A 16,298-nucleotide genomic window follows, 5' to 3' on the forward strand; every position below is an offset into this window, starting at 1 on the left:
ATTTATCCTCATCCTCTTTTGCTGATTTCTGTTTATGATCAGGATAGAAATTGAAAACAGAATACTAAACACCGAACCTCTCTGGTGTTTCTTCTCTCTCCCTACTTAAAAAGTATGCACAGTTACATTTTCTATTTTCTTAGGATTGTTGGAATTTTTTATATTCTGACACACATTTTCTCATCAATCTGGAATTATTTTTGTAAATGGATTTTTCACCAGGATTGATTTTAATCAGCCTGTCCCAAGACCTTGCTGCTCAGCAGCTTTATCTTGAAACAGAAAAGTTCACCCAGTTTTCTCACTTTATGTATTCTGCATAGCTTCCTAACTCCAGTTCCAGGAAAGTAGTGTGATCTAAAAATCTTGTTTGCATTATGTTTGGAGTGAGAAACCTTCAGATTACACCTTCAGAATTGGACATCATTCATGTTTTGGTGCAGTACGAAGATTTGATCATTAGTCCAGCTATTGCAAAGTTTCTTCCGCAAAACCTTTGTTTTGGGAGGGGAAGCTCCCACGAAAAGGGGATTTCTTTTTTTCATTAAAATATGTGTAATAATTTAACATGATGGCTATTTGCTGGTCTTTCAGGCCTTTTCTCGCACATTTAATACAAAAAAGCTTTCTGAAGTTTCAATAAGTTAGCAAAAAATACCACAACTTTTAACAAGGTGTGCAGTGGTAAACTCCTTCGATTTTCATACATCTATGTATAATATTAAGTGTTTGAAATTCGAGATTTGGGTAGCGGATGGAGGCAGTTGTATAAATGGGTTAAACGAAATGTGGAACTTTTCCCACAAATGTAATGTGTGTCAAATCCTTATATGTCAGTGAAAATTTGTCAAAGTAATGTGCGCCACTGATACCTTTTTCAATGTAACATTTAAACTCACAAGTAACAGTAAATTAAGTAGTTGATTGACCACAGAAAAATATAAAATGTGGTCATAAACCATTGATATATCTCATTGCAAATAAGAGGGGACGGCCCTTTCATGCTCACTCCACGTTACGATTCAGAATGAGGCACAAAACCCATTTTTGAGATTTGCAAGCCTGCCATCATCCCTTTTCACATCTTGGAAATTGCTTTTTCCCAAGCAGCACATGTTCAGCTTGGATCCTGGTAATGTGGAGAGTGGGCGGGGCAAGTGTCCACATGACCCCAATCGGCCATTTGCCAGCACCTTCATCGGTAAGTGGTCTTCAGAATTCAGCATTTATTTATCTGTAGTTATATGAATCCAGCAGACACATCACAGAGTCTCTTCCTTGAGCCAATGAAAAATGGATCACTCTCTCCTGTCGCACAGGTTACATTTAAGAAATGTCAAGAGGCGCTAAACACCTTTCCCAGATCTCTTCCACTTCTTAGGTTTTGTATTCAGGATTCATTCCAGAAGAGCTTTTGTTATTTGTATTAATCTGCATTCCTGAGTCAGTTCTATGAGACACAGGAATAGATTTCTGCGTCTTGTCCTCACCCCAACACCTAAACAGTGTCCATTTTGAGAGGCATAGCTTGTCACTTTAGGTTTGTCTACCAGGAAGTGCAACCAGATTTGTTCCAAAAGGGAAATACATTCAGTCCGGTTTCTTCTCCCAGTGATGGTGAACATGATCCATTTCAAAGAGGGCCGAAAGTAATGCTGTCTGGGGTTTTCACAAAGATACATCTTCATGGTAGTCAGTGACATGCCAAAGTATAATTCTACCAAATATCCCTATTTCAAGCCTAGGACATCCAGTTCAATACATCATTGTGATGGTTGTATGATCATTTTTCATTCCCTACAGGTGGCGAGCTCTACACTGGGCTAACTGCAGATTTTCTGGGTCGCGACCCTGTCATATTCCGCAGCCTGGGCAGCCGCACGTCTCTCAGAACGGACACTGACCAGCGCCTTCTTCACGGTGGGTACCTTTCCTACTCATCTCTGTGCATGTGTGTTGTGTCAGTCGTTTTTTGCGCCTGTAAGACCTTACTTGGTTGAAAATTGTGTGGGCGCATTTCTTTATATGTGTGTGTTTTTTGTGTGGGGCTCCTTTTTTTGGTAGTCCCATGACTGCCATGGGTAACAAGGAAGGTGCATGAGGGGTTTTCCTCAAGACCAGAGAGCCCAGATGTGGGTCTCTGTCAGAGGAAGCAACAGCACCAACATGATTGTCATGTGTGCTGAGCCAAAAAAAAAAGAATGTTGCTATGTGGATCCCATACCAATGGACCACGCTCTCCAAAGCCATGTAGGTGACCTTTTCCATCTCAACAGTGTGTTTGCGTATGGTGGAACTTAACTGAACTTTTAGCTTGTCTGAGGACAACATGGCCACACTTGTATGCAACCCTGTGCTTGAAGAGAGAAGCTTTGAGCATAATACACGTCTTCGTCACAGTTCTTCAAATATCGAATTTCTAGTAGATAATAATGCATTCTAGGCTTCAGGATAGGCTCAGCGGCCATTCTTCATGCAGTGGCACTTTTGAAAACCATATAGTAGCAGTGGGGTTGCGGAGCATCCTGGTTCACCAGTACCCTGTCTTGACAAAGGGTTGTATGACAGAGGCCCGCGTGGGTCAGTAAATGCGGTACCAACCAGGAATGCATCTTAACCCGTCATGACCACACCCATTTCCATTATGGTCCAGCACAGCAGAAGATTATCTCAAGCAGCCAAGGTGTTAACCATGCCTACCTTTGCCACTCAAGCCTTTACCACGCATGCCTTTACCACACAATGTTATTGTAATGGCATGACTGGTTAAGGGATAAGCGTGGTAAGGGGGGGTGGGTAAATCCTATTCCCCTACTACACCCCCCATCCTGAGGCCTAAAACCTACACATCCTGCCCTTAAAGCTATCCCTTCCGCTCCCCCTGCCCTGAGGTCTAAAAGCCTGACCCCTACCAAAAAGTACTGCAACCACAGCCCCCCCCATTCTGAGCCCTAAAATGTACCTCCGCTCTGTCCTCAAAACTACCCCTACCCTTTCCACAAGCTTAGGCCTAAAACCCTGCCCCCTTAAAAAAAAAAATCTGCATATATTGTGATATTGTTCTTAAGAATCAACACTCCTCCATTTCCCCCAGTACCTCGATACTGGATTAGAAATGATCTATGAAGATCTCTCATTGGACACTTTCTCCTACTAGCCAAAGATACCACCCTTCCCAGGACACTCAGATGTAATTGAAACTCTTTCCTCATAGCCATGACTGCAAGATCTGAACCTTTCAAACAAGACACCGCCTCTCTAGTCCACTATTCAGCCAAAATGGCTCCATGCATCAGCTCATGTAGCAAGAACAGAGAAGGGGACTTAATAACAGCTCGATTGCACCTTCCGATCATTAAGTCAGAGGTCATATTCGTGACGCCGGAAATAGCCTATTGAAACCAGTCAATGTGTTTCAGCATGTCTGTACCTCTCATATTCAGGAAAATGCTGTTTTCATTCAAAACTCCATGAGGTTTTTTTCTTGTTCTCTCTAAATTTTGCTCCACACTCATCCTGTCTGTAAAACACCAACAATAGGTATATTTTTGCAAGAGTAGGACAAAAAAGCAGACATTATAGGTTGTTTTGTTTAAAAAACAGCATTCTATATATTGTATGAAAGCACAGGCCTTGTACATAAAGGTTTTCATGGCTATAGGGGGGGTGGGGGTGTGGGGGGGGGAGGCAGCTGCTGCACTCGGTCAGCTGGTGTTTGAGGCAAAAGGTGCACTTAGAATGACCGAAAAATAATTTCTTCTCCTGGAGGCAAATACATCTACTCCCTGGGTTACTGCAGAGGATCAAGTGGCTGAGGATTTGTTTCAGTTCTGAGTCCTGCAGAAAGTAAATTGGCAAGCATTTCCTTTCAATCTTGACAGTTTCTTATTCTTTTAAATTCTCTTGAGTTACCTGAGTGAAAAAGCATAAAAATAATTTAACAATGAATTCAAGTGACAGTTTAGCCGTATCTTAAGATACATGTTTGCTTTTCATCCAGTATTTTACATTGTTTTTTTCTTTTACTTTTTTTTAAAACTATGCTTTAAAAAAAAGCATCAGCAATGTCAACCGCTTGGCCCTTGCAATATAAAGGTGAGACCTGTTGGCTTTGCCAATTCTTGCCGTCCTCTGCTGCCTACAAACTGATTTTTTATACGGGTCTGTGATTTAATATTTTTATAGTGGCAATTAACTATTATGTAATATTTTTGTTTTGCTTGTTTTACTTAGAATTGAAACTGGGTTCTGGAATAGTTGCACAAACTAAACTAAAATAAACTGTGCACACATGCAGAGCAATGCTTTCGGGCACTGGATTTTTACTTTTCACATTGCATTTTCACTTGATTGGTACTCATCTTGCTCCTCTTCAATCGCAGACCCCAGGTTCTTGTCGGCACACCTGATCCCGGACAATGATGACCGCGACAACGACAAGGTGTACTTCTTCTTCACTGAGAAGACGGCGGAGTCAGAGGGAAAAGGTCCCACCGTCTACAGTCGCGTGGGTCGCGTTTGCGCAGTGAGTACTGTAGGCTTTATGGTGAGAGGGGAGGAGCCCCTAGAGAAGAACCAGGAACTAAAAGCATATTTATTCGATACATGTGGTACACATAGTCAAAGAACTCCACACAGGTGTCACTGAATTCTTTGCTTCCCCTGGAGGACAAACAGAGGTGTATTTTAGAACAGAGGTAAGTAGATGTTTTTATCTCTACCACATTCAACACTGCTGGTAATGCAGTAAGACCCTGGGGTATCTGTAGACAATGTAATGTAATGTATGTGTCTTGTAAAGCACACTGCTGCCCTGAGGCGTCCTGGCTGTCCCTGTGAGATGGTCCCTACTGGGTATCTCCAAGGTGAAACCAGGCATCCCCGGCGAATGTGGGGGGCCATTGTAGAGATGAGGCAAGCTAATGCCCAGAGTTGCCGAGTGTGATCCCTGGTTAGAGTAGGCACCGAGGCGAGAATTATAGAGTCCACTGACCCTGGTCCACAACTCTGCTGCGTTGGGAATTGAACCCTGGTCCCAGGCCATTCTATGCTTCCGGGTCTGCCGCCTCTAACCAGTGAGCCACACCACTCCACAATGTTTTAGCAATTAAAAGCTTCCACCAAACACACCAGTGAAGATGTGGAATAAGTCAGTGCAGCTTCAGTGCTGACGTTTACTCCTCATTCCTGCTGCCAAATAGCGTAATTCGGTGATAATGGGTCATTTGAAATGGCATTCCCTATGTGAGCCGTTGCCACAGTCTTTAGCGGCGGATTATAAATAATCCTCCGTATCCCTTTTTGTATGTCTGAAAATGTCAAGAAATAACTGCACTAAGCAGAAAGATGGCAGTATGAGAATACCAAGCCTGGAATTGCTGGCATGGAGGAAGCAAAAACTGTAAAAAGGTTATTGATATAACAAATAGGTTCTAAAAACGTTAAAAAATGATTAATGGTTGTAATATTGCAGAGAAAAACAGCTGCGGGTTCCACGTTTTTGCCTTGTTCACAGAAAAGGTGCTGTCACTAAAAGGTTTTGTCTGACAGTTCGGGGCACAAATAAGGAAAAGATTGCTGGGTCTCAGATTGTTTTCCAATTTGTGGCAATGAGATTTATTAGCCATAACGGCTGGTGAGTGAGCATAAAAAGGCTAATGGGCAATGACGATAGCCTTAAAGATGATTCTGGCAGAACTGAAAGCAATTGAAGTGATTTCTTGATTTGGCAATCGAGTCAGATTTGTTAAGGCCACAAATCAGAGGACTGCAGTGTTTTGCACTACCTGAAGTCTGGCCAGATGTTTTTATGGGCCTGACAGAAAAGTGGAATTTCCATAGTCCAATTTAGATTGAACTGTGGCCATGGCCGCATATGTTTTTAGCTCTGATAGCAAGAAAGGTAGTATCCAATAGAAGATTTTCAGATGGTTGGGGCAAAACTTCATGGTCTTTGCAACTTAGGGACTGAGTCAAGATCATCGTCTATAAAAAAAGCCAAGGTTTAAAACAGAAGAGGCCTGAGTTGGGAGAGGCCATCAGATGCCATGCATTGAGATTTTCAGAGAGGCAATTACAAATCTCAGTTTAATCAGTGGAGGAGTGTGGCTCACTGATTAGAGCGGCAGACCCTGATGCAAAGGTCTGGCCCGGGACCAGGGTTCAATTCCCGATGTGGCAGGGTCCTGAGCCCAAAATGTCCACAGACTCGATAATTCTCGCCTCAGTGCCGATTCTAATCATGGGGTCCCACGCTGCAACTCTGGGCAATAGTTGCTTAATCTCCACTACGGCGGCCCACCAGCTGCGGGATGCCTGGCTTTCACCCTGGGGATGCCCAGTAGGGGTTATCTCACAGGGAAAAGCCAGGACGGGTTCCCAAGGCAAGCGCCTTGATGCCTTCGGGTGATACGTGCGCTATATAAATCGCAACACATTTACATACATTTACAATCTAGGTTTAGTTTCAAATAGTTTTCAGCCATCCACTATTGAAAGGCTATCTGCTAGGAGGGAAGTTGTGTGCTCGTTCTCGCACCGATTAGAAGATACTCCAAATGATAAGTTGGGTATCATTGGCTACATGCAAACATGTTTGCCAAGATTATGCTGCAGACAAGCCAGGGGTCGTATATAAATATTGAAAAGTAACAGCAGAAGAATGTGACCCTGAGGCACGCCGAAGCCAACTTCTTCAGAAGTGGAAAGATGCTCAGGTGTCACTATTCTTTGTTGTCTGTTGGAGAGGAAGCATTCAACCCATGATAAGGCAAAGTCCTTTTTTTTTACCAATGTCTTACAATCTGTCTTAAATATTTATCCAATCAATGGTATTGAAAGCTGAAAAGATGCCCAGGATTACCAAGACTCCCAAGACTCTCAAATCCATCATCCTTCTAAGGTCTTCCAGGACAGATGCAATTATCGGCTCAGTGATATGTCCTGGGTGCAACTCAGCTTGCTGATAGTGTAGTAATGCATTGGCTTCCACAAACTTTTGTATAAAAACAATTTCTTTCCAACATTGGAGCTAAGAACGGTAGCCATGAAATGGATTTGGAGTTACGAAGAATCCTAGTCTCCAACAATGGTTTCTTTTGTAAAGATCATACCATAGATTCCTTCCAGCATGGTGGAATTTATTCATATTGAAAAAGAGTATCAAAAAATGGTTGGAATTTCTTTCCTAATAAAAGGTGTTACTTTTTTAGAATTATTTTTCAGTGGCATGACTAAACTTGAGGAGACCCCCCTGCAAAGTATATGGAGGGGTCCCCCCACTCGTCAGACCCAGTCAGGAGCTCTCAGGCCATAGGCCCATCACTAGTGGACTGTGCCAGAGGGGGCTCTCTGGAGCTTGCCCCCCCTCCACAACACAGGGGCTGTGGGGGCTAATGTTACACCACTGCTCCTTTTTAACCTTAAGGCAAGATTCTGAAATGTTTTTTTGCTTGAGGATCATAGGTTATTCGTAAGAGTTTTTCCGCTCGACAAAGAGAAATATTATAGGTGGAAAACTCAACGTTGAGTTAAAATACAATAAGGTGGGAAAGATTTATCAATGTACTGTCCATCCAACCCCCCATACTTACTTTTAGAGGTCTGTTTTATTTCTAGAATGACGCTGGTGGTCAGAGGGTGCTGGTGCACAAGTGGAGCACTTTCAATAAGGCACGACTGGTCTGTTCCGTTCCCGGGCCAGGAGGAGGTGACACAGAGTTTAATGAGTTGGGTAAGTGCACACACAGTAGTCAGAGAGGTTAATGGAATGTGCAGGAGTTGAATGAAGGTTATGTGAAAAGTGGTTATACTGCTGTTGGTGTATGAGACAGATGAAGATGGTCTGTGAAGTTCACTATCAGCTCAGAAGCATGCCTGGGAGAGCCCTTTCTTTGCACACGGACTGATAAATCGTGTCACCGTTTTCAAACTGTGGATGCAGATTTCGGATATTTTAAAGTAAGGTGAATCCGCTAAGGTGAGGTGTTAAGGGAACATAAGAATAATTGCCACATGGCTGCATGCATTTAATAGTACTGAGGAGTAGCAACAATTGACTTAGCTGGTAAAAGGAATGTTGATGAGAACCTGAACAGAGTCATCTATTAGGGTTTAGAATAGCATGAGATTGCTTTAAGGTGGTATATCCTTGGGTCGAATGGGATTTATGATTGGCTAGTTGACTTTTATAATCGTTAATTACATTAGATGTTGTTTTGTTGAGTTCAGACAGGACTGGTATTAGGCTGATAGAAGAATGAGTTTGCTTGAGTTGGGATATACACTGGCGAGTTACGTGCCTGCCAACTCACATGGTGTCACTCTAAATAGTGGTTTCCAGCTCGTTTCCCAAGACGTTGAACTGCCGACGTCGTTTAAGAGGTGTGAAAATACCCCAGGACGTCGGCAGCAGCCGCAGCAAGCTATATTGTTTTGGAGGAGGAAGGGGCTTGGGGGAGAGGTGGGGTTTAAAAGTGCCTTGTATGTACTTCTCTGCATGAGGCCCGCCTCTTCAAGGCCCCTCCCTCTCCTCACAGAGTGAGATTGTTCTTCATGTTGGCAGGTACAGAGTTAGCATTAGATTATTGTGGATTGGATGACAAACATAAATTAGAGTGCGGGATATGTTTGGTTTGTGAGCACTCTGGTCTCTTTCGGCTAGGGTTGTCCTATACAAGTACCACATATATAGATAGATACTTATATAGATAAATATATACATGCATGAGATGTCATTTACTATTTGCTCTTTCTATTAATTTTCCAGGGATGAAACTATTCCCTTTTCAATTAATAAGGTTAGGGACATAGGTGTGGTCAATGTTGCACTGGATTAGGTGAGGTTTACTGAATGTAGTTTAGAGTAGTGGACTGAGGATGGATTATTTGTAGCTCAGATGGATAGATTGAGTCTCAGACAGATTGAAAGGATGGGATATACTGAGTTATGATGGGGTTTGTTAAACTGATGTGATTACAGATATTTGTTTACAATTAGTCTAGTTGACAATACATTCGTTTAGCATGAAATTGTTTGCAATTTTACTAAATAGGTGTTTGTTTGAGTTGTGATAATGGGTACATTTTGTTGTGTTTACTTATACCCGAATCCAAATCTTTGAGGTAGGATCAAATTAGTTCTGAAGTAATTGCAGGCTGATGGCACCGACAAGAATAGGATAGAAATGGTTCATTTGTGCGGCGATGTGCTGATTTGTCTTGATTTAACTGCAGTGGCCCTCATTACAAGTAATATCTTAATTCCAATATGGCCTATAACAGCAGTTATCAATTCAATCAGAATTATGAGAGCTGCCGAAACACTGCACATCTTTTAACTTTCATCTGAAGATTTTTGCAGCTAAAAGAAGCTGAAAATGATGGATACAAGTCCAGTCTAAAATGAGGATTTACCAAGGAAAATAGACGTGGAATTACCGAAATTACACGATTACACCAGCTTGAGTAATTAAGAGTAATTTGGTGCAAAATCCTACCTCAGGGGCACAGGAACAGCAAACTAAGAGAGGGCGAGCTGCTGCCGACTATGCTGTTCGTTTCCTGAAGCATTTAGTAATATTTTCTTAGCACAAAAAGCATCCTCAAGGGTTTTTTGAAGCAAGGGTGCATTTTGAAGTAAGAAAATAGCACTAAAGGCTGGATTATGCTTTTCACGTAATTATGCATAATTGCAAGTAATTTTATGGAAAATACTAGTCATTAAGGTAGAGAGAATTACGCCAGTTACGTCTGCACCTACTCATTTCTTAGTAGACCCTTAGGGTCCTACTCTAAATGAGCCAAATTTTTCCACCCCAAATTTACCAGCACCCATGATAACTTCTCGGTGAGCAAAATCCAGCCCATCTACCTAGCCACTCATAATGAGAGTCAGTCAGTACATTTACCTCAGGTATACTTAGTTTAGTTGTTCCAAAAACAATAACTTGTGGTTAAGTTGATTTATATTGGTGTGGTGTAGTTTTAATTGAAGGATTACTGACATTTACTGGGGTAGAATAATTTAGGCTTCATAAGAGTATTGAGAAAATTTGTTGTAGGATGAATTGAAAGGCAAATGTCAGACTTATTCTGGATTGGCAGCGAAAACACCTTCAATAACTCTCAATTCTGTATTTTTTAGAGGATGTTTTCCTTCTACAAACGAAAGATGAATCAAACCCTGAGGTGTATGCCCTCTTCAGCACTACAAGGTATGAACCTTAAACATCACCATAACCTAAATTCCCTCAATCTTATATACCTAACCTCTCATGTCTGTGCTACCTGCAGAACGTTTGGTACTTTGCAGGGAGAGTATGTAAAGTGTTGTACAACTTGCAGTAAGACCAGCAATTGTTTGCATCACCCCAGGAACACACCCAAACTTGAATTATTTTCAACCCTGAGTCCTCAAACAAATTAATGCTTACACATACATCATATCCAACTGTCAACAATATCATCATTTGAACATATATTTTTGTCTTGACCATTTGTAACCTTCGTCCCACCGATCCACCTCACATTAGATAACGACTACCCCAAATACTGGGTAGACCACAAAACCTCATCAATATTGGTCCTCTGTCTATATAGCTTTCCGCTACATAGAGCGCCAAATAAATCCGCCCCATAATCTATCCTACCTAACCATACCATCTCCTCTCCCGTGCTCCTACCAATAATGCCATCTCTGATCCCAACTTTCTGCAGCCCTCTTGTTAGATGAACATTTGTTATTTGTTCCCCTACGAGATGTTATTTTCTTGGGAGAGTCAATACACTTGGGTCATCTGGATGCTAAGTGATCTGGGCTTGATACTCACCCTGAAGAATAGATGTTGTATCTTTTCCCTTTGTTTATTCTCAATTCACATTCTGCTGCCATTTCAGCATCAGGATGCTTCTATGGAAGTTGTTATTCGCACTTTAAAAGTAGCACTTAATTCTCCCCTACCACCATAAATTCACCATGTTTGTACACTTTTCAGTTCCTGGTGGTTGCCCATGCTTACAGCAAATGCCACCTCTGCATTTCTCATTCCCCACAGATATCTGTTAGGGTGAGCTGTGCCCCATTTCATTTTCATATGTGCTTCTTATGTTCTTTCCCCATATGTTGTCCCAACTCAACATGCCTTACTTACAGCAGAATTTCAAGTGCATGTTCACACCTAGTTACACTTTTTCCTTCAGCTTGTGTCAACCCTGGAAAGGTCCTAATTTCGCCACCTCACATTCCACTTCAACACGCTAATAGGCCTGGTATATAGCTCCATCCATGCATGCTAAAGACTCAGTGCTGCTGCAACATGCCTGGTTCCACGGGGTGGCGTAGTGAGCAAAAGAACAATGGATTTAACTCAGCTCTCTTGACTGGGGTGAATGTTTGATTCATTCAGCATTCTGTTCATCATTGTTGCCGCAGCACTTTTTTTTTGCCCTAAGTGAGATGGGTATGTCCAGATGTGAGTCCCTTGCTCGCTGTGCCACTGGATTCAACCTTGCCTGTCTGATGAAGGGTGATTCCCCAAAACTAGTTCCAGGATGCCTGTTTTCAGTCTAGGGAGTACCTGGCTTGGCGGTTTGAGCTGAACTGTTCCCAAGAGGAGCAGGGTCAAGACTGATTTGTATAGTGCTGGGTCCAATCTGGGGAGGCGTAGTGAGCAAAAGAACGATTAATTTAACCCAGATCTCTTGACAGGGGTGAGTCTTTGATTCATTCAGCTTTCCGTCCATCAATTGTTGCCACAGCACTGCTAATGACTCAGGCCACATCACAATATCTATCCTTAGTTCCGTGACCAATTTCAAACAGAAAAATCATTGGAGTTGTCTGAACCTTTTTATGAAAGATGTTCTCTGCTTCTTTTCTCTCCCAATGTCCACCATTCATGCTATTTCCAAAACGACTGAATGTTATTTATGTTCTTTACTAGAGAATGTCACCCTGCATGAAGCCCAGTACTTCCTACATACCACTTCCCAGAGAATGGCAGCTGACTGAACAACATCAAACCTTAGCCCATGCCATTTCTCGGGGGTTGTTGCTTACGGGTTGCAAAAGTTATATAATGTTTTCAACACCTAATATGCATAATTCACAAAAACATGATGTGAATTACATGAGATACACAATTAGAATAAAACATATATGTAGGCATAACCTCATGTATGAAAGGCATGCAAGACACCAGCTCAATGTATTGATAATATGGTTTCTAAAGGCACACCATGAACGTTGAAAGTAATTACAGCGCAGTCCATGTGCCTGCAACACTCATCATAGTTCCTGCATGTCGTATTCTGCTTCAACCAGGTCTGTCAAGAGAGAATATTATCAGCATAACCATATGGACAACAGACATTGTATGGGACATGCATTGCCCAACAACTGGGGCTTTCTCGAGATTGCTCTAATGTAGAAGAAAATTACACACACTTAGGCCCCGATTCACAAAGGTAAAATGAGACAAAATTTTAACTTTATGACTTTCGGTATTCACAAAGGGCATTTACGAGTAGTGAAGTTAGACTTTTGTCACAGTTAAACTTACGTTTTGGTCTTAAATTTAACTGAGACCAAAAATGAGACAAACGTCTAACTTTACTACTCATAAATCCCCTTTGTGAATACCGAAAATCATAAAGTTAGACTTTCGGCTCATTTTACCTGTGTGAATCGGGCCCTTAGATTGTTGATACTTGGCTTTAGACTTTGATAACCCATTCAGCATTTAATTCACTTGACATCTCCTTTGTCTATTTATAATCCATGCAGTCCCACCAAATAGTCAAGCGATAAATGCAATGTATTCAGGAGAAGATTTTACTGTTTTATCTCACTCGACTACCAATAACAATCCATTTCCATAATTTCTTTTCTTGTTCAGTAATGTATTCCAGGGCTATGCTGTCTGTGTGTACCGCATGGCTGATATCTGGGAGGTCTTCAATGGACCTTTTGCTCACAAAGAGGGGCCCAATCACCAGTGGGCAGCATATGAAGGCAAGGTGCCATACCCCAGACCAGGAGTGGTAAGTGTTACACCTGTGGTTATTCATTTTATACATTGTTAGTTTTTGGTCTTACTCAAACTCTAATGTGTTTGCAATCAACAAAGTAAGAGTAGATAATAAAGAAATACATGTGTCGTATACTTGTAAAGCGCATAGCTGCCCAGCAAAGGGGCATCCCGGCGCTGTATACCGCTGGGGAACCCATCCTGGCTTTCCCTGTGAGATGGTCCCTCCTTGGCATCTCCAAGGTGAAGACAAGAATCCCCGGCGCTGATGGGGCCGTTAGTAGAGATTAAGCAAGCTATTGCCCAGAGTAGCTGAGTGGGACCCATGGTTGGAGTAGGCACCGAGGCGAGAATTATCGAGTCCGCTGACCATGGCTCAAGACCCTGCCGGGTCGGGAATCGAACCCTGGTCCCAGGCCAACCTCTGCTTCCAGGTCTGCCGCCTCTAACCAGTGAGCCACACCACTCCACATGGCAGCAGTGTTTCAAGTATACAAAACACAGAAACAATTGCATACATCGCAGAGGACACTCTCTTTTGACTGCATTTGCCTTTTGCATCCATTAATAATTTGAGGTCAATTAGACCTGAATTCCAGTCATGGTACTTTATTGCTTGGTAATCCTTGGCTAATGTCCTGAGCTAAATACCTCAGGACTAGTAGTACTTTTAATATTTTGCCAACCGTTTCTGCCGATTATTACTGTTACTTTTAATTAGCATTTATGGATAATGATGCCTTTAGTATGAATAGGATTCTCTCACAGATTGGGGTCTGGCTCAGATTTGTGGAGGTCCGCAATTATGTGGGTAAGCGTGTCAGTTTAATGTGTTGCGATAAATGATGGGTGAGACCGAAGAGTTGAATCAAACTGCTTACCTAGTTCCTCAGTGGCTGGGTGGTGGTGGTTAGCTGACTGTAGATGCAATCCAGAAGTTGTAAGTGTCACTAACAATTTTCCTGATTCCACCAATCTTGGAGAACAAGTATTATATATTCTTCTCCCAATGGCCTTAATTATACAATTCTAGCTGTGCAGAATGTATAAAGAAAAACCCTTAAGCCATCCAGTATTGGAGGGTAACAGGTGGTAGTATCATAAGTCCTCTGTTGCTGTGGGTGAAAGAGCATGTGCCCCATGTGCCAGTCTGCCAAGTGATCCACCATTACATTCAAAAGGCTCAGGATCTCTGTTGCAAAACATCTACACACTTCCACCCCAGGAGATAAAAGGTTGCACATCATTGTGCGCCTCCTCTGAGATTTTTATCCCCAGCAGTAAAAACGGTCAATTTGGCAGTTCCTCAGATCTGAGAAATGCTGAAATGTGTGGGAGTTGAGGTTTATGGGCCCAATGATCATATCGTTCTACAAAGGGAATGATTAGCAGATGTGAGGCACTTTGAGGTTCAAAGAGTTATTGAAGCTGAGTGAGATAATCTATTGATTTTTTAAACTTGCTTGTAATTAATAAAACCTGCTCGAAAAATGAAATGTCCTGATCATTTCAGCATTGGAGATGAAAGACTTTGTGCCAATCCCCTTATACCGGCTAATCCTAAATGATCCTACCCCGTATCAAATCCTTGTGGCAGCCCGTGTTTGAGTTGCCTATATGTGCATCTGTGGGTGACCTCAGTCTGTAATTCTAGTCCAGGAGATAGAAGGTTTCTGCTTCTATATGTGACGACATTCCCATCTAGAGATGAATGACTTTCTAAGTATGTGCACAAAGATGTCGCTGGTCCAGGACATGTATGTATGCGAGACTTGAGGATATTTGATAAAATATGTCTTTTAACTGAAAATCTGACACTCATTGAAGATTCCAGAGGGTTTCCAGAGATACAATTATTTTTCCAAATTGAAGGTTTGGTATCTACCAACCCAGTCCTGCAGTTACATGATCCAATATATGTGTCTCAGTCCCTGAGTCATTCAGTTCGGATGTTCAAAATAGCCAAGTATTGTTGTTAAATTCATGAACTGATTCGTGAAGGTGACAGGTTCTGTACCTTGCAAACTACTAAGTAGGTGTCCCCAAATATGCATCAATTATCAAAGCAAAACCAGTGTTAGAAACAAAATGAATAGTATCATTGCTTTAAATTCCCAAGTCCACAATCTTAAAACCTGGACTTATTTTTCCAGTGTCCCAGCAAAATCACAAACCAGCCCAGCAGACAATATCGCAGCACCAAAGATTACCCAGACGAGGTGCTCCACTTCGCCCGGGCACACCCTCTAATGTACAGGAGTGTGCGACCCCTGAGTGGAAAACCAGTTCTTGTGAAAACCAACCTGCCCTACCGCCTGCAACAGCTCGTGGTTGATCGTGTGGAAGCCGAGGATGGACAGTATGATGTTATGTTCATTGGGACAGGTGAGTGAAACACAGACAAAGCACATATAAAAAAGAACCTGCAAGAGCAAGATAAAAAGACAAGAAGGATGTGGTGGTGGATGAATGAGTTAAAATGAAGAATAAGACTGCTTGGTATTCAGCAACCTTGGCATTCAGCAAGGCTGGTGGTGGGCACATAAGAAAACATGTGGGCTCTTTATTTATTCTTTTCACAAATTAAGCAGTGGCAGTTTGTGGCAAATCACCACTGGTGGGGCGCAAAGCTATACACATAACATAGACACAGGGCCGGCGCTAGGCATGGGCAGCATGGGCGGCTGCACAGGGCCTCGCACTCAGCCCACCAGCATGGGGCCACGCACCAGTGATGTGTCCTGGCGATCTATTACAAAGAAAGGTGTCGCCTGCAATTAAGGTCCATTGGATGGTGTCCAAAGGCATAGGGGAGGGAGACGGAGACGCTCCCTCAAATGCAAGGAGACCATTCACAGACACTGTTGGGGGCCCATTGTCCAGCATTTTGGCGCCCCCACAGTTTTAACTTTTAGACCAGAATCAATTCTCACACCTATCTGACTGAAGGTGTGAGAAATGCTTGTGGAGTAAAAGTTAAAACTGTGGGGGCGCCAAAATGCTGGACAATGGGCCCCCACACAGTGTCTGTGAATGGTCTCCTTGCAGGGGGCCACTTATCTAAATTAGAGGGGGGCTCGCAGGTTTCCTTTTAGCCCAGGGCCTCGCAGATCCTAGAACCGGCCCTGCATAGACATATATATACACAAACACATATATACATATGCACATACACATATGCAGTTAACACATTACACATAACACATACACATTAATATACACATTAACATAAATGTACACTTACCTTACACTGCTGCTCATTCTGCAGTA

The 16,298-nt window shown here is 42.4% G+C and overlaps 1 protein-coding gene across 2 annotated transcripts in view; it reads left to right on the plus strand.

The window, feature by feature from the left end:
• Positions 1-16,298, plus strand: part of SEMA3G (semaphorin 3G) — a 206,131-nt gene that overhangs the window by 172,544 nt on the left and 17,289 nt on the right. The window contains exons 5-11 of one of the 2 annotated variants that reach the window (XM_086938733.1): positions 1,111-1,201; positions 1,804-1,920; positions 4,383-4,525; positions 7,618-7,732; positions 10,145-10,214; positions 12,897-13,041; positions 15,182-15,413. In XM_086938733.1, the coding sequence (XP_086794859.1) occupies positions 1,111-1,201; positions 1,804-1,920; positions 4,383-4,525; positions 7,618-7,732; positions 10,145-10,214; positions 12,897-13,041; positions 15,182-15,413 (913 nt within the window). Of the gene's footprint in view, positions 1-1,107; positions 1,202-1,803; positions 1,921-4,382; positions 4,526-7,617; positions 7,733-10,144; positions 10,215-12,896; positions 13,042-15,181; positions 15,414-16,298 lie in introns of both variants that reach the window. The other variant, XM_086938732.1, reaches the window with a different exon arrangement.

The sequence above is a fragment of the Lissotriton vulgaris genome, chromosome 9 (assembly GCF_964263255.1).
Source record: "Lissotriton vulgaris chromosome 9, aLisVul1.2, whole genome shotgun sequence".
Classification (NCBI taxonomy): Eukaryota; Metazoa; Chordata; class Amphibia; order Caudata; family Salamandridae; genus Lissotriton; species Lissotriton vulgaris.